This window comes from Limanda limanda, chromosome 18 (genome assembly GCF_963576545.1).
Source record: "Limanda limanda chromosome 18, fLimLim1.1, whole genome shotgun sequence".
NCBI lineage: Eukaryota > Metazoa > Chordata > Actinopteri > Pleuronectiformes > Pleuronectidae > Limanda > Limanda limanda.
In genome coordinates, this window is record NC_083653.1 from 1,771,879 (window position 1) to 1,797,247 (window position 25,369).

General features: G+C 44.7%; 2 protein-coding genes and 4 non-coding genes across 7 annotated transcripts; 1 reads left to right on the top strand and 5 right to left on the bottom strand.

Annotated features, from left to right (window-relative positions):
• Positions 1–171: 171 nt before the first annotated feature.
• On the bottom strand, positions 172–4,877 carry rps7 (ribosomal protein S7). Its single transcript, XM_061091416.1, has 7 exons — positions 4,843–4,877; positions 3,879–3,964; positions 3,505–3,576; positions 2,252–2,395; positions 1,529–1,593; positions 735–885; positions 172–283 (listed from the first exon to the last, which is right to left on the bottom strand). Exons 2-7 carry the CDS (start codon positions 3,951–3,953, stop codon positions 206–208), a joined length of 585 nt encoding a protein of 194 aa, XP_060947399.1. The 5' UTR covers positions 3,954–3,964; positions 4,843–4,877; the 3' UTR covers positions 172–205.
• LOC133024969 (small nucleolar RNA SNORA73 family) lies at positions 447–665 on the bottom strand. Its single transcript, XR_009683136.1, has one exon. It is a non-coding gene; the product is annotated as a small nucleolar RNA SNORA73 family (small nucleolar RNA).
• On the bottom strand, positions 980–1,197 carry LOC133024979 (small nucleolar RNA SNORA73 family). Its single transcript, XR_009683145.1, has one exon. It is a non-coding gene; the product is annotated as a small nucleolar RNA SNORA73 family (small nucleolar RNA).
• On the bottom strand, positions 1,901–2,118 carry LOC133024970 (small nucleolar RNA SNORA73 family). Its single transcript, XR_009683137.1, has one exon. It is a non-coding gene; the product is annotated as a small nucleolar RNA SNORA73 family (small nucleolar RNA).
• On the bottom strand, positions 3,194–3,412 carry LOC133024980 (small nucleolar RNA SNORA73 family). The gene has a single exon (XR_009683146.1). It is a non-coding gene; the product is annotated as a small nucleolar RNA SNORA73 family (small nucleolar RNA).
• Positions 4,878–6,691: 1,814 nt separating the features above from the next.
• rnaseh1 (ribonuclease H1) lies at positions 6,692–12,412 on the top strand. 2 transcript variants are annotated; one of them, XM_061091424.1, is made up of 8 exons: positions 6,692–7,158; positions 8,547–8,671; positions 8,867–9,046; positions 9,870–9,969; positions 10,093–10,147; positions 10,391–10,475; positions 10,677–10,816; positions 12,148–12,412. In XM_061091424.1, the coding sequence occupies exons 1-8, from the start codon at positions 7,031–7,033 to the stop codon at positions 12,265–12,267; spliced, it is 933 nt and encodes a 310-aa protein (XP_060947407.1). In that variant the 5' UTR covers positions 6,692–7,030; the 3' UTR covers positions 12,268–12,412. The 2 variants fall into 2 exon arrangements, with proteins under 2 accessions (XP_060947407.1, XP_060947408.1); XM_061091425.1 differs by having other exon boundaries at positions 10,692–10,816.
• The last annotated feature ends 12,957 nt before the right edge of the window (positions 12,413–25,369 follow it).

Sequence of the window (25,369 nt, forward strand, 5' to 3'; positions counted from 1 at the left end):
CAGGGACGTGAGTCTGATCCTGCAGCTAAATTAAATCTACAATTATCAAAACCCTAAATGAGAAAGTGATTCAACACAATCAGATTAATCCACAGCTTCACTTGTGACCTCACCGATATTCTCTCTGTCATGTCACCTCCACTCAGAATGATGAGAAACTCCAAACAAACATTGAGAGTAAACAAATTTATTTTGTCATCTGCATTTACAGCTGGAATTCAGGGAATTCAAACACGACGTCTTTGCCAGTGAGCTTCTTGTAGACTCCAGAGAACGTCTCCACCTGAGGGACCAGGACAGACGTTAACTTCAGCATCAACAGGTGGATTCTCAGAATTAACTGAGCTGATAAATATCTGATCAGCTAAGTTACAAAAGGACAATAATCTATATTTAAACATTACTTCTGCAGCAGAACTAACATGAACAGTTGAATCTATCATAATGTTTGTGCACTGCATGGTTTAGCCCCCCAGTCACGGCCCCAGAAGGACTCTGGGAAGATGTAGGAATATGCAGGACGCCCGTCCTCACCAGCCAGAGGCCGGGGACAGAGCTTTGTCTCCGACATCGTGGAACGGGACTGTACGTCTTAGCTGAAAAGCTGCGCTCCCATACGCCACCAGGACAGAGCCAGGAAAGCAAATCCTGGATGCCCACGTCGGGTGTTACCATAGAGACCAGTTGATAACGGCTGTGTCATGTTATCTGAACCTTCAGAGTCGTCCACTTACTTTGTGTTCAACGTTGTTCTGCTGCGCCTTGTCCAGATGGACCTTGATGAGTCTGCTGCTGTCGATCTTGACTCTGATCCTCTTTCCCACGATCTCACTGGGGAACACCAGGTCCTCGAGGATGGCGTCGTGGACGGAGGTCAGAGTACGACTGGAGGAAGGAAGCAAACACAAAGATGTCTGAATACTGACGAGCTCTGCTTATAAACAGAATTAACAACACGGAGAACAGGATCTGTCGTAACGTTTGTGCACTGCATGGTTTAGCCCCCCAGTCACGGCCCCAGAGGGACTCTGGGAAGATGTAGGAATATGCAGGACGCTCGTCCTCACCAGCCAGAGGCCGGGGACAGAGCTTTGTCTCCGACATCGTGGAACGGGACTGTACGTCTTAGCTTAGCGCTGCGCTCCCATACGCCACCAGGACAGAGCCAGGAAAGCAAATCCTGGATGCCCACGTCGGACAAAACGGTTTAAACAAAAACATTTAGACTAAACACAACTACTGCTCATATAAAACTATGAGTTTCACATACAGAGAAACAACATCTGCTGCTTTTCTTTATCTGATATGAAAACTGATTCTGAGTTTTGGACGATTCGTCAGACTCAACAAATGTTTGAAAACTTCTAGTGTTTGGTAAAGAAGAAAGAAACTTTCAAAACTTTATATTTTAAAGGAAATGATCCACAGATAAAAGCTCTGTAATGGAAAAGTAAATATCTTCATAATTGTTTCTCTGCTCCAACAACATGAATGTATCCATGTGAAGTTGAACTGAACTTCCACTCACCTCCTGGGACGCTTCTGCTTGTTCTTGATGCGACTTTTCCTGGTTGGTTTGGGCAGAATTCTCCTCTGAAAGTCAACAACATCCTCATCAGTTTCTAATCACAATTTAAAAACTTTTAAAACAGCAAATAGGAGACAATTTAACACGTCAATAAACTCTTATCAGGGTCAGACTGGAATTCTGGATATTATCTGAAGATAGTCACGTTAAAACAGATGTGAAATGTCTTCTAATGAGATTCAGACAATATCTCAAAACATGATCAAAGTCTTGGAATCGTATAAATTAAACACACATGGCTTCATTTAAAAAAATGACCAACATCATTAAGAAAAACTCAACATCCAGATCAGTCCGACCCTGGTGTGTAGATAGTGTGCACTGCATGGTTTAGCCCCCCAGTCACGGCCCCAGAAGGACTCTGGGAAGATGTAGGAATATGCAGGACGCCCGTCCTCACCAGCCAGAGGCCGGGGACAGAGCTTTGTCTCCGACATCGTGGAACGGGACTGTACGTCTTAGCTTAGCGCTGCGCTCCCATACGCCACCAGGACAGAGCCAGGAAAGCAAATCCTGGATGCCCACGTCGGATAGAACCATAGAAACCAGTTTATACAAGTTCTCTTCTTGTAAGCCTACGACCCTTCAACATTCAGCCAGAGGTCAGGACCAGGACCAGCCCCTGGAACCTGTGGTGGACCTCCTCCTCCTCCTCTTCCTCACCTGTGCGATGAAGACCACGTGCTTGCCGCTGAACTTCTTCTCCAGCTCCCTCACCAGACGGACCTGAATCTTCTGGAAGGACTTAAGCTGGGGAACGGGAACAAAGATGATGATGGCTTTCCTGCTGCCACCAACCTCGATTTCCTGGAAACAAAAAACACAAACTTCAAATTTCATGCGAAGAAAAAGACGATCAAATCCCGACTGGTTCCAATGGGACACCAGGACCCTAGTGGTGGGGGAAAAATCGATTCTGTTCAGTATTGTGATATTTTGCACCCGCCATTATATCGATACTGTAGCACAAAGTATTGCAATATTAAAAAAAAAAAACAGCCCCTGCTTGGCAAAGCATGACGAGGAGAGTTTCAGAGTTTAAAAGATACCGAGTGTGTCTGAGGAAAGGATGTTCTCCACTGCAGGAGATATAGTAACGTTCCAGAGGAACTTTAACATCTGAGCAGGTTGACCAACTGCTTTTTCTGAACAAAAATGCCAATATTCCCAAATGAATTTAACATTTTGGGTCATGACCTTGCAGGTCTCAATTTGATTGAAGCTCTAGGTTCCTCTTATTGATATGATTGAGCTCAGTGTTCATGTGAGAGGTCTATTCAGAAGATAATCACAAAGGTCCTGTGTCCTGAATGTTCAAGGACAAAGTTTTTGCACTTCAGTTAATGTGGAGAAGACAATGTTGTTCACAGAATTAAATGTGACATTTGAAGTGAGTTGAGCAGTCTAATTTTCCTCATTTTTTGTAATGCCTTTGAATAATATGGGGGACATGAATCGCAATAAATCGCAGAATCGAAATGCAATATTTGCAGTATCGCAATACTATTTAATCGTCAAATTTTTGCCAATTCCCAGCCCTACAGGACACAGTCTGAAGAACAGTTGGAGAGATATGTTGATTACAGCATTTAAAATCTATAATATAAATGTGCACTGCATGGTTTAGCCCCCCAGTCACGGCCCCAGAAGGACTCTGGGAAGATGTAGGAATATGCAGGACGCCCGTCCTCACCAGCCAGAGGCCGGGGACAGAGCTTTGTCTCCGACATCGTGGAACGGGACTGTACGTCTTAGCTGAAAAGCTGCGCTCCCATACGCCACCAGGACAGAGCCAGGAAAGCAAATCCTGGATGCCCACGTCGGATTGGATTTACGATTCAAACATTTCGGTGCTACTCCAGATGTTCAGGCTGTAGTGAGCCAGACCACATCTGTAGAGGGACGAGTGTCCTTACCTTCGCTGCAGTGATGTTCAGCTCTCTCAGCTGAGCCTTCAGGTCGGAGTTCATCTCCAGCTCGAGCAGAGCCTGCAGGGAGACGCATTAATCAGCCGGGAACATCTGCATTTCTACAGTTGAGCATAAGAGCAAATCACTGGAATAAAGAGAATAAGATTTGGTGTTTGATGGACACGACTGGGACGGAACTTTGTCTCCGTCGTGTCCATCACGGCGTCTTTTCAGGTCCAGATTCTTCTACTAGCAGGTCACTGAGCTCAAACAGAAGCAGACTGAGATAAATCTGATTCATAACGTTTACAGAATCGCTTCAACACATTGATTCGGCTTTGAATTCAAACGTACATGGGTCTGAGCGCTGGTCTTCTTACCTGGGAGATCCCAGACTCAAACTCGTCTGGCTTTTCGCCATTCGGCTTCACTATTTTGGCGCTGGTACTGAACATGGCCACTGTCTCTGCAGAGAGAAACACAAATACACAAACACGTTAATGAGTCTCACACACACACACACACATCTGACTGCAGAGTTCAGACACAGATCTCTCTCCTTATGATTATATCTCTAGTCTTGTATTTTCACTTTGTACTTTAGATACACTTGCATCTGCTGTACCATCATTTGAGAGACTGGTCTATACAAAGTTATTAATCTTTAGCTTCAATACTCTGCCTCATTCACTCCCTTTATATCTGTATTGTCATATCTCCATTAGCACATGACTTCTCTACAGTAGCAGCTTGTAGACCTGAACCTCACAGAACTGGTTCACACTGATTGAGACCTTTTCCTCTGGATCTACAGCAGCTAACACGCTCAGATGCTAACTCTGGTTCAACTCATAGTTATGAGCAGATTGAAACACACAACGTGGAACACAACTGTTGTAATAACTGTAGTATAACGCCAGTGTCTGCTAGCTAGCTTCCCCGGGTTCTAACTGGGCTAAGCTAGCTCACAATGTGGTAACACTTAGCCGGCTGTCACTTCCACGCTCGAGTGGAACTTAGCTAAAAGGTTTTAAAAGTTAAACACATGATTATATAATAACTTCAATTAATAGGACTCGTGTGCGGACGTGAGTGAAGCCAGTGTCCTCCTGTGCGAACACATGCACGGCCTGCTAGCGGCTAACAGCTAAATGCTAACAGAACGCCTGACTTCGTAGTAGCTCCATTAAAACATATAAAACAAACCATCCGCTCCCGCACGATAAAGAATCTAACGCATCGCGGGGTTCACGCACTTTACGACGCGTGAACGCAATGATTGGAGCTGATTAACGCACATTTTAGAGCAGAAGATCGCGACCGGAGGAAAGAGACGCGACTCACCTCAGTCAACGACGGCCACGGAAGAGACCGAGACATCGCGAGAGCTGCGTTAAATCACATGCGAGGGAGAAGGCCAAATATCGCGAGATCTGAACGAGGCCCCGCTGACGGTGATGCGTTCACGGGATGCGGGGGGAAAAAGATAGATAGATAGATAGATAGATAGATAGATAGATAGAGTACTTTATTCATCCCCGAAGGGAAATTAAGTTGTCATAGCAGCCGGTATATTTGAATACAATAACATACAATACAATACGATAGAATAAAATTAAAAATATTGAGGTAGAAAGAATAAAAAAACAGAAGCACAAGATAAAATACAATAAAATAGGTAGATAAGGTGCAGTGGCAAGATGATGGTAATAGTACTGATGATATGATGGTAATGGTATTGTTAGACAGTATATAAGAATAGTACAGTATATAATATAACATAATATATATTTATATATGATAGTAATTATACCAATATAAAAGCAGTATATGGTAATGGCAGCAACAGTATATATAATAATAATGGTGATATAATAATAGTAATTATAACATGTACACATGTATAAATTTGTGTATATAGACTTATGTAAACAAGAATATACAGAGAGTATGATATGATATATAGTAGAGGTATGAATATGAATATAAGTATTTGACTATACAATAGGTAATATAATATACTATGAGTCTAAGAATATGTAGACAGAGTGTGCAAAAGACAATATTATTGTATAAAATGATATATAATATCAATATGGTTTATATTAACACATATCACATATGATGTGAAGTAAGTGTATATGGAGTGGAGTGTTGTACAGGTACACAGTGCAATGAGTGGTTGGAAGTAACGAGGTAGAAATACTTTAGAAATGTTTCTGTACTTAAGTAGATTTTTCACATATCTGTACTTTACTTGAGTATTTCTTTTCCTGACGACTTTTTACTTTTACTCGTTACATTTGAACACCAATTTCGGTACTTTCTACTTCTTACATTCTCAAACTGGCTCGTTACTTGAGCAGCGGAGGTTGGTTCTCTCTCTCTCTCTCTCTCTCTCTCTCTCTCTCATCTAGGGTTCAACATTTTTACATTATATACATTATATTCATATTGTTGTTATAATTTTTCAGTCAGTTGAGATAAATCTTGAGGAGAAACATTTTGGGTTGTTTTGTGTCTGTATAGGCCTACTATAAAAAGCACTTTGCATTTTTAATTTTGGTACTTTTGATACTTAAGTACATTTCAACACCAGATACTTTTGATACTTAAGTACTTTTAATATGAGCTACTTTAAGACTTTTACTCAAGTCATTTTCTGACGGGTGCCTTTTACTTTTACCGAAGTCACTTTCAGGTAAGATATCTGTACTTTTACTCAAGTATGGCTTTCAAGTACTTTATACACCAATGATATTTAATTATATTAAAATAATAGTTGTGTGGTAATAATTATATACCTTTGTACGTATACGTTTAAAGTGTTGGTTTCAAGTTTCAAGTTGGTATTTGTCGTATGCTGTTAATACAGGGTCAATGGAAGGTGTTGGACAATCCGGAGTGCAATAGTTAAATTAAAATAATCCAGGTAGAAAGAGTTTTAACTGTTTTTGTTGTTAAAACCCAGAAAATGTTCTACTCTTCATTTACATTATTGTATTTTCATGTATCTTCAATTTGCATCTTTATCTGATTCAGTAGAATTTGTTACGGTTTGTGTGTGTGAACATTTACAAGGACGCAGTGATTGCAGCATTCGAGACCGCCTGCAGGGGGCAGTAGTGAAACACAACGGTGGATGCAAGCTGCCGTGAAACCACAGATATTAAGAAGAAGAAGAAGTATAACATCGCGAGAGTTCGAGTGCTAGCTAACTCATGCTAACAGCTGCTAGCACAGTTTATCACAATTTTCTTTGTCGCGTCACTTTTCAGGTTTCAACCAAAACATCAACTGTGAGTTTCTGATGACGTGAGATCATCCACGGGGTTGTCATGGTGATGGGGAATGACGTGTCTGTCACATGTGTGGATCAGCGTAGGCTAACGGGCTAGGTAGCTAACGGGCTAGCTAACCGGAAGTGGCTAATTCTGCTGCTGAGTTTCACGCACATCTTTGAGACTTTGTGAGATGAGATGAGTTATCGTCACGATGTCGGCCACGCAGCTCACGCAGCTCACGCACGGTGATGTTTAGACTCTCTGGTCTTTACAGAGAGATACGCAGGACGGTCTGCTGCGCCGCGGGGGGGATGGCGAAGGGAACGTTCTACTACGCGGTGAAGAAGGGATTCAAACCCGGAGTCTACAAGTCCTGGTGAGACACTGGTCCTGATTCTGAACCTACTGGTCCGGTACCTACTGGTCCGGACCCCACTGGTCCTGAACCCAGACCAGAACCCACTGGTCCTGAACCCACTGGTCCCAGACCCACTGGTCCTGTTAGGGGAATAGAACCCACTGGTCCTGTACCCACTGGTCCTGAAGCCACTGGTCCTAGACCCACTGGTCCTGTACCCACTGGTCCTGTACCCACTGGTCCTGACCCCACTGGTCCTAGACCCACTGGTCCTGTTAGGGGAATAGAACCCACTGGTCCTGAACCCACTGGTCCTAGACCCACTGGTCCTGTACCCACTGGTCCTGTACCCACTGGTCCTGACCCCACTGGTCCTAGACCCACTGGTCCTGTTAGGGGAATAGAATCCACTGGTCCTGAACCAACTGGTCCTGTTAAAGGAATATAATCCACTGGTCCTAGACCCACTGGTCCTGTTAGGGGAATAGAGCCCACTGGTCCTGAACCCACTGGTCCTGAACCCACTTGTCCTGACCCCACTGGTCCGGTACCTACTGGTCCGGAACCCACTTGTCCTGTTAGAGGAATAGAACCCACTGGTCCTGAACCCACTCGGCCTAGACCCAATGGTCCTGTTAGAGGAATATAATCCACTGGTCCTGTTAGGGGAATAGAACCCACTGGTCCTGTTAGGGGAATAGAACCCACTGGTCCTGAACCCACTGGTCCTGAACTCAGACCACAACCCGCTGGTCCACTGGTCCTGAGCCCCTGGTCCGGTTCGGCTGGAGGTTTGTTTCTTGTGAGAAACCTCCAGCCGAACTTAGCTCAGATCCATGTGGTTTATAATCTATTTGTGTCTAATCAAAACAAAACGACACAAGAAATAAGAAGTGAATAAAGTTTTGAAATCAGAACAGCTCACGTTTTAATTCGGCATAAGAGACAACAGGTCAGCAAGGGCTCATTTCAATATCAATCAATCAAATGTTAATTGTATAGCCCATATTCACAAATCACAGTTTGTCTCATAGTCTTTAACATGGTGAGACATCCTCTGTCCTTCACCCTCAGCAAGAGTCAGGACAAACTACTAAAAACCCTTTTAACATGTAAAAATACCTAGAAACCTCAGAGAGACACATGTGAGGATCTGTCTCCCAGGACGGACACAAGTGACACATGTGTAGAGGAGAACATCATCAGGAGAAAGGTTTCAGCAGCAATGATGAGGGGAAACATTTTGAAGGATAACTTCAATACTATATGTCAAACAGTCCTGCTGCATCATAGTCTCTGGTCAGCAGCAAGATCATGATCCATTATAGTCCACAGTATATATGAATATGAAATATGTACATCTAATTCTGAAACACACTCTCTTTTTCCCTCTCGTCTTTCTTCAGGGATGAGTGTAAGAGTCAGGTGGACAAGTTCCCAGCTGCGTCTTTCAAGAAGTTCGCCGCAGAGCGAGACGCGTGGGCGTTCGTCCGCGGGGTGGAGCTCACCCCCCTGCCGGAGGTCAAGAGCGGTACGTGGGTCTGGACCCTCCTCTGGAGAACCACCCAGAGAACTAGACTTATTCTAGAGGCTGTCCAGCATCAGTCCTATAGGAGGGACTGATCTATGAAGACACTAACATTCATCTTTCAGCTCATCACTAGATAGAACCCACACACCAGCATTTGTCGAACACGAGGATAAACTTAGTGTTGTTGGTTTTCAGCGGCGCAGAGTTTTGAGCCGGCGCTCTCCCTGCTGCCTAAACGAGGACCCGAGCCTCTGGAGTACATCCCCCTGGGGAGGAAGAGACCCCACGCACCCGAGGAGCTGGAGTCCCCCCCCAAACGAGTCAAAGAGACCGAAGGTTCCTCCTCACAAAACCCAGATGGATTCACACACATGGGTGAGATGGATAGATAGATGGATAGATGGATAGATGGATAGATAGATAGATAGATAGATAGATAGATAGATAGATAGATAGATAGATAGATAGATAGATAGATAGATAGATAGATAGATAGATAGATAGATAGATAGATAGATAGATAGATAGATTACTTTATTCATCCCCGAAGGGAAATTAAGTCGTCATAGCAGCCGGTATATTTGAATACAATAAAATACAATAGAATAAAATAAAAAATATTGAGGTAGAAAGAATAAAAACAGAAACACAAGATAAATAGGAAGATAAGCTGCATTGGCAAGATGATGGTAATAGTACTGATGATATGATGGTAATTTTATTGTTAGACAGTATATAAAAATAGTACAGTATATATAGTATATAATATAACATAAAATATATTTATATATGATAGTAATTATACCAATATAATAGCAGTATATAGTAATTGCAGCAACAGTATATATAATAATAATAATAGTAAATATAATAATAATAATAATAACATGTACACATGTATAAATATGTGTATATAGACTTATATATATACAAAGAATATACAGAGAGAGAGTATGATATGATATGATATATAGTAGAGGTATAAATATAAGTATTTGACTATACAATAGATGATAAAATATACAATATATAATGTTCAAGCTGATTTCAAATGAGTAGATCTTTGTAAGATAAGATAAGATAATTATTTATTAGTCCCACTACGGGGAAAGAAAGATAATAATACCTAAATGTGAGGAAATATAGAAAAATGTACATGGATAATCTGTGAACTGATTTAGTTCCTCCCTGCCTCCAGGTGACGCTGTGGTCGTTTACACCGACGGCTGCTGCACGTCAAACGGAAAGGTCGGCGCCCGAGCCGGCATCGGAGTCTACTGGGGTCCCAACCACCCGCTGTGAGGACACGCCCACTTTACAGACAGGAGACGTCACTGCATCAAAGACTACACACTGCTTCTGATTCCTCATATTAACGATGAAATCAATAAATCAAAGTGTTTGTCGCCGCTCTCCTGCAGAAACGCTGCCGAGCGACTTCACGGGAGACAAACCAACCAGCGGGCGGAGCTACGGGTAAACACGCCCCCTCACATCTCAGCTTCAGTGTGCAGACTCAGACACAAGGCACCAGGCTCAGGACATATAGAGATTGCTTAATTAAACAGTTTTGCTAATATCTAATTTTCATACACTCACACAGACATGTCTCTAACCGTGTGTTTGTGTGTGTTTGTGTGTGTTTGTGTGTGTTTGTGTGTGTTTGTGTGTTTGTGTGTTTGTGTGTGTGTGTGTGTGTGTGTGTGTGTGTGTAACCAGGCCGCCTGCAAAGCTCTGCAACAAGCTAAAGAGAAGAACATCAAGAAGTTGGTTGTTTACACCGACAGCAAGTTCACAATCAACGGTGAGATTTCTGAACATCAGACCATAAAGGACACTTCCTGTTTATTTCAACCTGGCATATTTCCCATGATGCAGTTTTATTAGTTGCTCTGTTCATTTTAGAAATTCAGGAAAACAAAGATTTTTGCAGCACAACAAACATCTGATTGAGCAGCAAGAACCGACACACAAACTGTATCCTCAGCATATCTCACTGCACCAGGTGTGTCTCCTGCAGGTGTCACCAAGTGGGTGAAGAACTGGAAGCTGAACGGCTGGAGACTGAAATCTGGAGGAAAAATCACCAACAAAGACGACTTTGTGATTCTGGACCGGCTGAACGCAGAGCTGGAGGTGGTCTGGGTAAATACCAGCCGGGGTCTATTCATTTAAATAATCTGTTCACACAGAAGAGTCAGTCTGAAACTGGAACAAGCCACAGTACCTCTGCAGTCTGGTACCTTACTACAGTAAGACAACTGTCCACCGGGGGCGCTAGAGGCCCATTACATTAGGAACAAGTAGAAGGTCCTCAGGTTATAAACCAGCAGCTCACCCTCTCCTTCTTCCTCTTCTTCCTCCTCACCCACCTCCTCTCCTTCCTCCTCTCCCTCCTCCTCTCCCTCCTCTTCTTCCTCCTCTCTTTCCTCCTCTCCTACCTCCTCTCCTTCCTCCTCTCCTACCTTCTCTCCTTCCTCCTCACCCACCTCCTCTCCTACCTCCTCTCCTTCCTCCTCTCCTTCCTCCTCTCCTACCTCCTCTCCTACCTCCTCTCCTTCCTCCTCTCCTACCTTCTCTTCTTCCTCCTCTCCCTCCTCCTCTCCTACCTCCTCTCCTTCCTCCTCTCCCTCCTCTTCTTCCTCCTCTCTTTCCTCCTCTCCTACCTCCTCTCCCTCCTCTCCCACCTCCTCTCCCACCTCCTCTCCCTCCTCCTCTCCTTCCTCCTCTCCTTCCTCCTCACCTTCCTCCTCTCCCTCCTCTTCTTCCTCCTCTCTTTCCTCCTCTCCTACCTCCTCTCCTTCCTCCTCTCCTACCTTCTCTCCTTCCTCCTCTTCTACCTCCTCTCCTACCTCCTCTCCTTCCTCCTCTCCTACCTCCTCTCCTACCTCCTCTCCTTCCTCCTCTCCCTCCTCCTCTCCCTCCTCCTCCTCTCCCTCCTCTCCTTCCTCCTCTTTCCTCCTCTCCTACCTCCTCTCCTTCCTCCTCTCCTACCTCCTCTCCCTCCTCCTCTCCCTCCTCCTCTCCCTCCTCCTCTCCTTCCTCCTCTCCCTCCTCCTCTCCTTCCTCCTCTCCTTCCTCCTCTCCTACCTCCTCTCCTACCTCCTCTCCTTCCTCCTCTCCTTCCTCCTCTCCCTCCTCCTCTCCCTCCTCCTCTCCTTCCTCCTCTCCCTCCTCCTCTCCTCCTCCTCTCCTACCTCCACTCCCTCCTCCTCTCCCTCCTCCTCCCCCTCTTCTTCCTCCTCTCCCTCCTCCTCTCCTTCCTCCTCTCCCTCCTCCTCTCCCTCCTCCTCTCCTACCTCCACTCCCTCCTCCTCTCCCTCCTCCTCCCCCTCTTCTTCCTCCTCTCCCTCCTCCTCTCCTTCCTCCTCTCCCTCCTCCTCTCCTTCCTCCTCTCCTTTCTCCTCTCCCTCCTCTCTTTCCTCCTCCTCTCCCTCCTCCTCTCCCTCCTTCTCTCCTTCCTCCTCTTCCTCCAGCTGTATATTCCAGGTCACGCCGGCTACACAGGCAACGAAGAGGCCGACAGACTTTCCAAAGAAGGAGCCGCGAAGCCTCTGGAGCAGCAAGACGTGGACGACACTGACGATTTGGATTAAACGGAGTCGGATCACGTGCGTCTGGTTTATCGGGTTTGGACATTTTTGGGTTTTCCTGTGATGAACCCAAAAACTCAGAGGAGGGGAGTGTGTGTTGTGTGTTGAATGTTCTGTTCTTAATAAAGTTCCACTGTAAACAAAGTCAGTCAGTTGGTGATTTCCTCCACGGATTCTTTTACGTTGTTTATTTGTTTTGTTCGGAGATGATGAAGAAGGAGGTGAAGAAAGAAGGAAGAAGAAGAAGGTGAAGGAGAGTTTGGATGATGAGCCAACCAGCTTTGACAGAGTTGAGAAATAAAAAATAACAATCAGGAAAGGGAAATAAGAGGAGATGAGAGAAACTGATTCAGGAAGAAGAAGAAAAACGTTTGTTGGTTTTCTTATAGAATCTTTAGTCTGGTTGCAGTACAGTCTCTCCTCCAGCAGGGGGTCTCCATGACACGGTTAGTCCACATAAGGATTCAGGTTTTATTAACAGCTTGAAAACTGAGTCGCATTCGCTGCACATTGTTTCATACATGTCATTAAATTACTAATATCACATGTAAATTGAACAGCAATTTAAAAACGTGTTGCAAAATTAAACTGGGAGATATCAGCTTCCAGTTTGACCAGGAGACTTTTACATTCATCAGTATTTATTGTTTGGCAGCATATATGATTGATATATTATATATTTACAAGGCTTCATTTACTCGGGTTCAGTTTAGCCTTATTAAAATTTGGGCCCATTCTTTTTAGAATCAAATCACACACAACGTTAACATTCAATCTCTTTAACGTTAATTCTATACACATCTTTTATGTGTTTTTTGTTCTGTAAAATATCTCATCCACAAAACTTAAACATCGAAACTGTAATTTTTGTGAAAGAATCATATCAGCTGGGTTTTATTGGGAAACGATAAATCATTCGTACTCTAGTACAAATGAGACAGAGCTACAGCGTTATAATAATCATTAACTCAACTTACAGGAACTCATTTGATTTGCTGATCTGCACAGAATATTTATCACTGCATTTTAGAAGAAGTACGTTCAGAATCTCTCTGTATATTCTTTCATGAGGTCTTTACAAATTCATGTTGTGTTGCTTTTTGAAATGAACAGAACATTATTTGTATTTTATTCTACTTCAACTGTTTCACTTCATTTCACAGACAAACATTTCACTTTTCACTCTTTTATTGGACAATCTGACATTTATGGTGCTCAGATGAGTTTATACAATTTGCTGCAGATAATCAGACTTCGCTCTTTTTAATAAAATTGAGAAGGCGAGTAGGATCGTTTCCCTCGGGGGAGGTTTGAGCTCGACTCAGTGCCGTTCGAGTTTAGACTTTTATTTGAGAAAAGATGTGAAATAATCTGAAAGTGTTAATATTCTACCTCAATACAAATTCCACATTTCAGTTATTTTCTAAAACAAATGTAAATAATTCCCACTTGAATCAAGTCAAGTACAGAAACTCAAACTGGTTTAAAATGAGCTTATTTTCTGTTATATTTATTTTAGTGAATTTATACAGAAAGACCTTAATGAGATTCTCACAATTTAACTCCGAACAACTCAACCAGTTATAATACTAAAGGGCCATTTATACATGAATATATCACTAATTTAAACCCTATAATATATATTTATATATATATTTAATACAATACCAACATTTACTGTAAAGACTTTCAGTGAGTTGGCTTTTTAGTGCAGTTCAGTATCTCTAAATGATTGTATTGATACTTGGTCCATCACTGCTGCTCGTCTCCTTCCCTTCGACAGATCAACTGAACATGTTCATAACAAATCATCTCCAGCTTCTTTCTGCTGATGGAAACAGAGACAGAGAGAAATTAAGAGACTCACCCTCCTCTTCCTCCTCTTCCTCCTCTTCCTCCTCTTCCTCCTCTTCCTCCTCCTCCCTCCTCCGTCCTCCTGCAGCCAGTCAATTGGTCGGTGTGGATGTTGGACTCGGCAGGACGGAGGCTCGGGGTCCCTCGCCCTGACCTCGACTGCTGCCTCGCGGCGAGCGTGGGCCACCACGACCCCGCCAGAGGCAGACCAGTCTGAGAGAGAACGCCTCTAGGAGGTCAAAGGTCGCCCCTCGGCAGCTTCACCTCCTCGCTGGCTGGGCCTCGTTAGCACTCTTCCTCAGCACACAGACACACACACACACACACACACACACACAGACACACAGACACACACACACAGACACACACACACACACACACATGCCTCCTCAGCAGACTGAGCTCTGGCATCAGTCCGCCGCTGCCCTGCTCGAGGGGAGGAAGACCGAGCAAACTGTAAAGAAACTTAACAAACCCGACATTAGAAACATCCTGCTCACATTTCACTCTGAGGTTTTGTCAATTTTTAGACCAACAGTGTCTAAAATAAAGCAGTATGTTCTGCTGGGGTTGAAGAACTCTCTGACACCTCCCAGCGTCTGACACGGAGCGGGGGATGTTCGCTAAAGAGCTCGCAGTGATGATGGGGAAGGAAGAAAACTTCCTGCACACATTCAGCTGCTTGACAGACAATCAACCCCGGCTCCAGGAACGAAGTCGTCACTCACGTCCGAGTCCTGCAAAGTTACAGATTGAATCAGTGTCACAGTAACGTGAGGTCACGTCAGAGCGGCTGTGGTCCCTGAGATCTCAGCTCACTGTGCGTCCAGGTCACTGAGGTCACGACTGCAGATCTCTGAGTGTGTGTGATGACCCAGAGGTCTTCTGAAGAAGCAAAGCTCACGTGTCAGTGAAGCTGTTTCCAAGTCGCTGAAGCCAAGTCACTGGTTCCTGCCCGAAGTTGCTCAGGTCACGTCTAAACCATGAATGATGCCAAGAGCTCGAATGAAAGCGTGTCATTGAGATCATGTCCATGTTTTAACAGAAGTCATGTCGCGAGTTTCCAAGTCAACAAGTTAATTCGCCAAGTTTCACAGTTCTCGCCGAGGTCGTCAGTGTTGTGTTCAAGTGTCAGAGGTCATGGTGAAGGTCATGTTTTGAGTTTTGGACGAGCTTCTGTCCGAGACTCTGAGGTCAGATCTGCAGTAGACGAGCTTCTCTGAACCTTAAAGACTCATGTCCTGATGTCTGGGAACCTCTGAGGTCAGATCTACGTTTAAGGACACGTTCGTCTCTGCTTCACTCAGGAATCCTCTCATTTGCTGAGATCATTCTGAAGATCATCAGATTCCATGTGTGCTGTAAGATTGTGCAATGTCCCAGTTCCTGAAGTGACATCACTGTTTGTGGTCACGTTGGTTTTAGAACCTCCTGAAGAACAATATACCGTGAAGATGTTCTATCTGAAACGTCACTTGATACATGGACTGGGAGAGTCATTTTCTTTATCGCACATCTGGCCTGGAGGACGCGGCTCGTGAGCTCACTTCCTGCTCTCACTTCCTGCTCTCACTTCCTGCTCTCACTTCCTGCTCTCACTTCCTGCTCGCCTCGCCCAGCGTTTCGTGACTCGATGATTTTCTCATCGAGTCACGAAACGGTGTCGACTGGTTCTTCCTTTCTGATCCGCCATCAAGGAGAAGCTGGGCTCAGCACGCCGTCGATGGAGGAGGCACAGAAGGAGACGCAATCAAAGATGGCAAGAAGAACAAAGTGGCATCTGTTTCCATGACAGCTGTCGACATCCAGCTCTGAAACCAGCTCCCCCAACTCCTCCTCTACCAACGCACCGCTTGATTTATTAAGAAAAAGACGTGTTTCTTAGAGGTTTGTCGATTTTCAGCAGCGGTTCTGTTTTTCTAGAGGAGGGTAACGGCTCAGAGATCCCTCTGTTCTGCTAAATCAGGATTGTCATCTCTTATTTTTCACCGCAAACCAAACCCCACAGCAACTGCTCGGTTTTGTCCCCCCCCCCCACCCCCCACGAACTAAAGATGTGTTAATCGGTGAAATTAGAAAGTAACTGGAGGTCGGGGAGAATAAAGAACCTGCCAACTTTCTGCTTATTTAAAAAAATACGAGAGATTTATCTTTAGAACGAGATCTCAGACTTTTACCGTCAACTTTTAAACAATTACGAGGAGTTCAGATCATTTCCCGATCAAACAACAAAACTTATCACGTAGCTGTTCAAACTGAATCAATAAGCACACGGACACGATGCTCTTCCCCCGATGGATAAAGTTTGCTGCAAAGACTTAATTCTGCTGGTGTTGTTAGTGCGGGTGTGTTGGTCACTCAGGTCAGTGAAGGCACCACAGGCCTCAGCCAGGCCTGCGCGTCATGCACACTGATCAATGTTCTACGGCTTCATTATCTCGTCTCCCTGCTGATTTACATCGTGGACAGAAACGTATGAATCAATCTGTGCCCTCGTGGAAACTTTGGCGTTCTCTGCACCCCGAAGCCATCTGCGTATTTACAAAGTTCCGCTCCAGAATGAGATTTTCAGCATTTGGAAATTATGACGCCTACTCTGATTTGGAAAAAACAAGAAATCAAATATTGGCATGAAAGTAAAACTCATTATGGAAATACATTGAACTTTTTGACTATTCATGAAATTTGCCTGCGATGGAGGAGACGGTTTCCAGGACGGTCTGTGAGTTTGTGAAACGGAGGTGAAGTTTGTTGGTCTCCTAACGAGTTTGAATCATTCAATAATTACTTCTTTTGGATGAATTTGATTACAGTCAGTCTCCATCATGTGAAACAGCATCAGTCACATTCTATATCTTTCTAGCTGATCCCTGATCAGGACGCCTTGGCTGGTGGAGCAGCCCAGCCCGAGGACGTCCAGGAGTCGGGACAGACGGACAGAAAGAGTCCAACTGGCAGACGGTCGCTCCGGTGGACGCTTGCAGAAGCCGAGATGAAGGCAGGTGACCTCCGGAGATCTGGAGGAGGCAGAGAATCAAGGTGGTTCTCTGTGGAGGTGAAGCCGGCTGGTTATCAGCAGAGTCAGTGGGTTGGTCGGCTGAGACCATCGCTTTGTGAACAAGTCGTCTGGGATGTCCAACTCAGGAGAAACCTCCAGAACAGGAACAGACAGAACGTTGGCCGAGGACAGCTGACTCAGGAACAGCTGGTCATTGGCCGATCCAGGAGCAGATGTTGGCTGGAAGCCTTCAGGAGCCGACGCAGGACCACACAGACAAAACCTTGTCGGGGACGGCAGACCGGGAGACGGCCAAACCAAATGTTGGCCGGGCCTCGGCCCTGGTGCCGGGCCGTACAGGCTCCTGGCCAGTGGGCAGAGTGGGAGACCGATAACCTTGAACCCTTGATGCCTCTGGGAAATAATGAGGCAAGTAACGAGGAACGGTGACTGCTGAAGGTTCTCGGGGGTTTTCAGCAAAGGAAAAACACACTCAGCTGAATTCAGCATCTAACACAACTGTCCTGCTTTCACCTCTTCACCAAAAACCGACTCATAAACTTCTTTTAATTGAATCTGGCACCGCGATTGCCCGGCGTCCTCATTATGAGGGGAGGTGAATTGTGGATATACGCGGCGGGTGGTTTGACAGCCCGCTGTGAGCGCTGATGTTTCAGAAGGCAGGGGGGGGGGGGAGGGGGGATGAGACGGAAGAGAGGACAGACATGATGGGGAAGAAGATGAGAGAGGAAGAGGAGCGAGAGGAAAGAGAAGCCGGGGAGCGAATCCGAGGACATTTGAGGAAACGGGAAAGCCAAAAAAAAACAGACTGGAACAGAGAGAGCAGGGAGGAGGAGAGGGAGGAGAGGGAGGAGAGGGAGGAGAGGGAGGAGAGGGAGGAGAGGGAGGAGAGGGAAGAACTGAGGGAAGGAAGGTGGTCGAGGGAATGGAAGCAAGATGAGTGATGGAGAAAGACAGAAGGAAACAGTGGGATGAATAGAAAGCGATTCCAGGAACTGTGCCGGCTGACTGTCGAGTGAAACACATCTTGGTCGTTAAGGATTTAAATATGTTGTGATTTCTATTGTTTAAAAATATAACAACAGAGGGTTTGAAAAATCAGAACCTGAAGCTAAAAAAATATAAAGTAAATCACAGAACTTTCACCTGCAAACAACCAGATACGTTTCTCTGAAATACTTTGACAGTGATGATGTTAGATTTCTTATTTTCAGGAGGAATTTAAAGACAAACTTAAACCAAATAATTAACTAATCACCAGATTAATCAATAATAACAGTGATCGTCCTGATGAACTTCCTCTTTCAGAGTATTTTATTATCATACATATCATATTTTATATATCATTACTTCTGGAAATGAAGTTGATTCGACAGCAAATACGATTCATAGGAAATATAATTATAACCAGGTTTACATGTTTTAATAAAGTAATTACTTGCAAATATATATTTAGATATAGTTAGTTCGGTCTTTGTCTCGACAGCCGCTCGTTATCGACTTCCAGCTCCTGGTTGTTTTGCTCAGCATCGACCGTAAAGTTATTTGGTTTGAACGTTTCTCAAATCCAGATTCATCCATTTATTTTACACTACAAACTGCATTGTTGCCATGGTAACCATTTTTTTTTTTTTCAATCGAGACACAACACTGTCGCACTCCTGCTCATCACGAGCCACTGGATAAAAATGCAAAATACCTGGAAATCTGACATGTTAAGTATTTTAAATCACAATGTGCAAATAGCTGCCTGATAAATATACGATATTGATAATAATATTTCTGCCTCAGACTGTGGTGGAAGGAAATTAAAGTTCAAAAGCCTGAACACAGGATTTCCGTGCAGTATTGAAGTCACCGTACTTCCTCTCGGGCTGGGAGTGGTGTCGCTGGTGGAAGTGGGACGCTGCGGCGCCGGGAGCTGCCTGCTGGCTGTTGAGATGCAGCTCAGGTCTGCAGCAGGCTGACACCCAGCGAGGCGGCAGAGGCAGGCTGCCGGAATCCCAAACACAGAACACATCTTCATCCCCACTGACACGCAGGCAGCTCACCAGCAGCGCTCGGATAAATCACCGTAAACACATCAACTGGACAAAGATCCAAAGCAAAACAAACAGGACCAGGTCAGATTCTTCTGCTGGTTTTCATCCTCATCACAGGGGGCTGATGGGAAACGTGGTGTTAATTTGACAGAGCACCCCCACTGACACTCCAGGACTCTGCTCCATCACCTGATCACAGGCAGGTGAGGTGAAGACCTCAGGGGTCGGCCTCAGGCCTCTGAGCAGATCTCTGATTCATTATCTGGTTTCTGGCTCATTTCTTTACTCAGGTTCAAGTGTTTCACATTATGTTCTGAAGGGGACACGCAGCGTCCTCCTCTGAGTCTGCTCACACTCACCAGACAAATCCTCGGTCCTATTATTATTATTATTCTATAATTGACTAAGAAACAAAACCAAACTCTCTGAACATGAAGTTTCAGTGATTCAAAGGCAAAAGGGATCTTCAGGAGATTGTGTCTCGTAGCTTGTGACCTTTACAAGACTATTTATTTTTATTTGTCGTCACTTTGCGCCGAATTAACTTTTGATTGAGTCAAATAAGCCTCAGTTCTTCTTCTTTCCTCGATAAAATCCCCTGATACAGACGTCACAGCACAGAACTTATAACAAGATGTTATAGATAAAGATGGGGTCTGAGCTTCCACTTCCTCCTGTTGCCGTTACAATATCTCAGATAAAGTATAGTTGTGATATTTATGGTCTGTTTGACCCTAAATGATCATAATTCACTAAATGAACATCAGTTGTGTTGAAGAAGACTTGAAGCTAGAGACTTGGACACAAATTCCTGAGGAGAATGTTTACTGATGTTATAAAGTGAGAAGTAGAGTCATTTTTTATAGAATACAATAGAAACTAGGGCTACGTTGTAGCACTTGCGGGCCCGAGGATCCGAACATTGGTCGGGGGAGAGAGCGAACGATGACCAAGCGCACGTCTCCGCGTTGCATGCGTTTTGCGCACTGCGGCAAGGATAAACGCCTCACTTCCTGCGTGCGTCACGCGACGTCGATCCTTGCCTACTGATTGCTCATTACGGTCCACGCTATCAAATAGCACATCACACTGGGAAGATTTTATGTAAATCGAATGGTAGTTATAAAAAAAAGCTTACTTCCTGTTGCCAGTAGGTGGCGCCATCACTATAATTATGTACAGACTAATATATCTGTTCAAGTAGGTGCTCTGATGTAGCGTGAGCAATTTTGTGTCAATTGGACAATGTAACAACAACTTAATTTTCACACTGATCAGTAGGTTGCGCTATGACCCTGAACTAATATTTATATATGGAGCTGCTCAGGTCAGGATTGAGATCATAGGTCAGTAGTTCGGAGCCGGTTGGATAATGCAGAGTGGATTTACAAAGTACTTCCTGTTTCATGGGGAATCTGTCGGTGGAAATATTGACACATAGAGCTGTTCAGGCTTGGACTCTGATCATGAGACAGAAGTTTGGTGATGATAGGACAATGCAGAGTGGAGTTATGACAACAAAGTGTCCTTCGCCAAAGGAGACAATGTTGTCATTGATGTGCAGCGAAGGATGAACCGGGGCTGTTGCTACACCTATGTAGCTTGAGGGAAGTAGAACCTCGAACACCGAAGTTACAGCGAGTTCGCCCTGAAAAAGCCCAAAATGCAAATGCAAATCCTTCGAAATACAACAGGGCCTCCCACCGCTCGGTGCTCAGGTTCTTTTAAACACATTCATGTCAGTTTAATTATAGATTTCTGTCTTTACAAAGTGAGAACTAAATATGTGTGATGATGGAAGGTCAGTGTTTGATTGACAGCTGATCTCTGTGCGGAGCAGAAACGTCACCACGACGAACTTTGATCAACAAACATGGAGACAAAAGAAGTTAAAGATTTACACACAAAATCTAAAATCACTTCTTTTAATGACTCGAGTCTATTTGAGTTTACAGAACTCAGCTGTGTCTCCAGGATAATAAAGCTTAACTCCAGCATAGAGAGGCTGAGTGAATGTGGTCTGGACACTGTGGAGGAGATTCATGGTGTGAGAGACGCTGTAGAAGGACAGAACACCTGCACTGTGATCCAGGTACACTCCTACTCTGGAGGACACAGGACCTGACACTCGAGTCATGATGCTGTTGTAATAAAAGTCATAACTGTTTCCATAACAACATAATGACCAAGATTTATCATTGTTTCCAAATCCACATTCATTTGAGCTTCCTGCTCTTCTAATATTCTTGTATGTGACTGCTACATCAACTCCTCCCACCTCGTCGTCGTCGTCGCCGTCGTCGTCGTCGTCGTCGTCGTCGTCGTCGTCGTCGTCCTCCTCCTCCTCCTCCTCCTCCTCCTCCTCCTCCTCCTCCTCATCCTCCTCCCCCCCCACCTCAACCTCCTCCTCCTCCTCCTCCTCCCCCCCCCCCACCTCCACCTCCCAGTAACAACGTCCAGTCAGACTCTCTCTACTCAGGACCTGACACCAATCAGTGAATCTGTCTGGGTGATCAGAATAATACTGATCTTCATCCATATCTGTTACTTTTCTGTTTCCCTCAGATAATAACAGATGTCTGTGTGCTGTGTTTGGATCCAGTGTGATTTCCTGTGAATATTTTAAGAAGTCAGCTCTGGTCTCTGGCTCTGGTTGTGGCAGTAAAACATCCACTCGAGACACAATCTGTAAAATCTCTGTCTCTGTCTCACTCAGAATGTCCTGTAGTCGACCTCTGGCCTGTGACACAGCTGCTGTCACGTCCTCAAAGTTCCTCAGAGGACGGATCCTGATGCTGGATGAGTGTGTAGATCCACTGAGTGGTGACAGTGAGGGGTAGTTGTGTAGAAGCTGGTTGTGATCCTCTGTGTCTGAGAGCTGCTTCAGTTCATGGTCTTTCCTCTTCAGCTCAGTGATCTCCTGCTCCAGCCTCTCCTGAAGCTCTCTGACTCGACTCACTTCAGTTTCCTGCTGGGATCTGATATGCTGCTTCACATCAGAGCTTCTTTTCTCCAGCAGAGGGATCAGCTCAGTGAAGATCTCCTCACTGTCCTCCACTGCTTTATCAGCAGAGCCATTGAGGGCCTCCTCCTCCTGTTGAAGCAGTTTCACGTCTTTCTCTGCGTCCTGGACTCTCTGCTGGATTGTTCGTCTCCTCAGCCTTAGCTCCCTCTGCCTCTTAGTTCTTTCTGCTGCAGCTGACACTGTGTCGTGGTCTTTATGTTCATCAGCAGAGCAGAGATAACAGATACACTGCTGATCAGTGCGGCAGAACATCTTCATCACCTCGTCGTGACGAGAGCAGATGTTCTCCTGGAGCTTCTCCGAGGGCTCCACCAGCTTGTGCTTCTTCAGTGGAGCTGACTGAAGATGACGCTGGAGGTGAGATTTCCGTTTTCTCCCAGTGCAGACATCACAGGCCACATCTTCAGGTCCAGCAGAGCAGTGATCAGCAGGAGCAGCTTGGAGTCCAGTCTTCTTCAGCTCCTCCAGTGAAGCAGCTAACATGGTGCTAGTCTCCAGGACAGGCCTCGGTGTGAAGGTCTGTCTACACTGAGGACAGCTGTAGCTTCCTCTCTCCTCCTCTTTGTCCCAGTGGGTGTTAATACAGCTCTTACAGTAGCTGTGTCCACAGACAGTAGTCACCGGATCCTTCAGTAGATCCACACAGATCCAACAGGAGAACCTTTCTCTGTCCAGGTGATTTTCCTGTTTCTCCATTTCAGCTGCTGCCAGAGACTGTAGAACAGATTCACTTCCTCTGAACAGTAACAGATCTCTGCTCCTTATTCTTAATTGAATTTTGTTTAAAAACAAGGCTTACCTCCTTTTGGTAGTAGGTGGTGCTATCGCTATCACTTTACTAGACTAATAGATCTATTCAAAACAATCTTTTCTCTCTTCAGATCGTATAAATCATTCATCTTTGCATCTAAGACATCAAAGGATTCTAACATCACTGACACTGTGACATTAAAGCAAACTGTCAACAAAGAACTATTTGCCTATGAATCCTTTTAAGTGTTCTTTTATATATTCAGATCATTTGAGCTGTATATTGTGAAGCAGCCAAGAGCAGTTCATCAAAGTTTAAAACATGTCACTTCCTGTAGCCAGCAGGTGGCGCTGTACTGATGAGTCAATATTGATATGGCTCTGATCAGGGCGGGACTGTGAATGTGTGAATGAGGTTTGAGGCTGAAAGAACAATGCACAGAGAAGTTATAATAAATCCCTTTTCTTGGGCGAATCATCAAAATGTCACGCCACGCAACGGTCACACCGTGTGATGAAATCATACCGAGGAAGTTTATATCTCCATCTTGTTGAGATGACATTCACAGAACATGAAGTTGATCTAATGAAAGCCCAAGGACAAGTTCATCAGACTTATTTGTTTGTCATGAAAAGACAAATGTCCCTATATACAGTTTGACATGGTTGCAGTCAGTGATGAGGAGGAATACTTCCAAGTGTTAGATGTTCCAAAAACAAGACATTTCCTGTTGCCACCAGGTGGCGCTGTGATTTTAATTCATAATTTCTGTGTGGATGTCATCAGGCCGGGACTCCTGTCTTACATGTCTAGCTTGGACTCGATTGCACCATGTGTGTCTGAGATACAGAACATTGTGTTTTGATGGCGTGTAATCAAACTTTAACGCCACGATCACACCGTGTGACTACCTCGAATTTTTCTAAAATTCGAGGTAGTTTATATCTCCATCTTGTTGTGATGACACTCTTCTCCGTATGAAGTTGATCTGATGAAAACCCTGGGACAAGTACGTCAAAGAAAAAATTTAGAAAACGGCCAAAATGGCCACTAAATCCAAAATGGCTGGCTTCCTGTCAGGTTTTTCCCATTGCACCTCTGTACTTTTTTTTTGTCTAGTCATGATACACCTGGGCTACGATTTTTGTGAAAATCGGTAAAAGCCATCTGAGGGGATTTTCCTTAGATGGCGCTGTTGAGCCATTTTTGCCACGCCCATTTCAAATTACTCCAGAATACAACTACTTTTTAGGGTTTTGAATTTCCTGCAAAGTTTGGTAAGAATTTGAGTGTCTAGGCCTGAAAAAGCCCAAAAGGGAAATACAAATCCTTCGAAATGCAATAGGGCCTCCCACCGGAGGTGCTCGGGCCCGAAATACCAGTGGAGTCGCCCCCTGCTGGTCAGAGAGAGAACACAGTTTTTTCGCATGTGAGCCCTCGCTTCACTTTCTGAACCTGGAGCCTGTGTTCAAAACTTAAAAATCATTAACTTTTAATAATGAATCCAGACATTTGTTAAGTAACGGTAAAGAAGAAGAAAAGCTCGTATGAATTCCTTCAGTAACACAGACTGTCTGTCTGTCTCCGTCTGTCTGTCTCCGTCTGTCTGTCTCCGTCTCTCAGTTGTATTAAATGTTAATCAGCCTCCTGCAGACTCAGCTGCTCTCTCCGGCTTAATGTTTCTTAATTCAGCTCCAAATCTTCTCCTCATTCTTTATGCAAAAATCAGCCCCAAAAAATCTTTTCAAAGCCAAAACCCCGCAGAGACGCTGCTCGCTCCCAAAATAGACGGGACTGTAGATATACTGACAGATAGCTATTCTTAGAAACCGAACGGGGGGGCTCGGCCTGTCCTGCGAGGGGCCACAGAGGAAAGGTCACAGGGTCATTCTCTGATAAATCACACACTGAGTCACAGGTGGAAGCTTTGCCCTGAAGGTGGCGTTAGGGGAAAGATCGGGGGATGGGGTCTATTCATCATATTTACATCTAGTATCTACTGTATATATGTGTGTGTGTGTGTGTGTGTGTGTGTGTGTGTGTGTGTGTGTGTGTCTGGCTCGGATCAGATGCCCCGGCACCACAGGGAACCACAGCTTGATTGATGGCAGCCGCATTTACGCCATCAGCTTCCCTGTGAGAATCCAAAATGGCTGCCTGTTTCCACGGAGACAACAGATGCCCCCCCAACCCTCACCACCCGACTACAAAGATGAAAACTCTACCACTTCCATCAGAGAGGATGAGAGAGAGGTCACAGGTTTTTATTGTTTGTATTATTACTGTATGTTTTAATAATCTGTACTTCTATGTGTAGTTGAGCGTCACTAGTAAGAATCACCAATATAGATACAATATTTGTATTATTTAAAACAGCCAGTGTACCATCATAGAAAAAAGAAAGAAACGTTCGC

Bases quoted from the DNA above. Each gene is read 5' to 3' on its own strand.
- rnaseh1 (XM_061091424.1), top strand. From the start codon at position 7,031: ATGTTTAGACTCTCTGGTCTTTACAGAGAGATACGCAGGACGGTCTGC. The intron at 8,672-8,866 runs GTACGTGGGTCT...GTTGGTTTTCAG, and splicing joins CCTGCCGGAGGTCAAGAGCG to CGGCGCAGAGTTTTGAGCCG. The intron at 10,476-10,676 runs GTGAGATTTCTG...TCACTGCACCAG, and splicing joins CAGCAAGTTCACAATCAACG to GTGTGTCTCCTGCAGGTGTC.
- rps7 (XM_061091416.1), bottom strand. From the start codon at position 3,953: ATGTTCAGTACCAGCGCCAAAATAGTGAAGCCGAATGGCGAAAAGCCA. The intron at 1,594-2,251 runs GTGAGGAAGAGG...GTTGACTTTCAG, and splicing joins ACGTGGTCTTCATCGCACAG to AGGAGAATTCTGCCCAAACC. The intron at 284-734 runs GTAAGTGGACGA...CTGGTCCCTCAG, and splicing joins AGAACAACGTTGAACACAAA to GTGGAGACGTTCTCTGGAGT.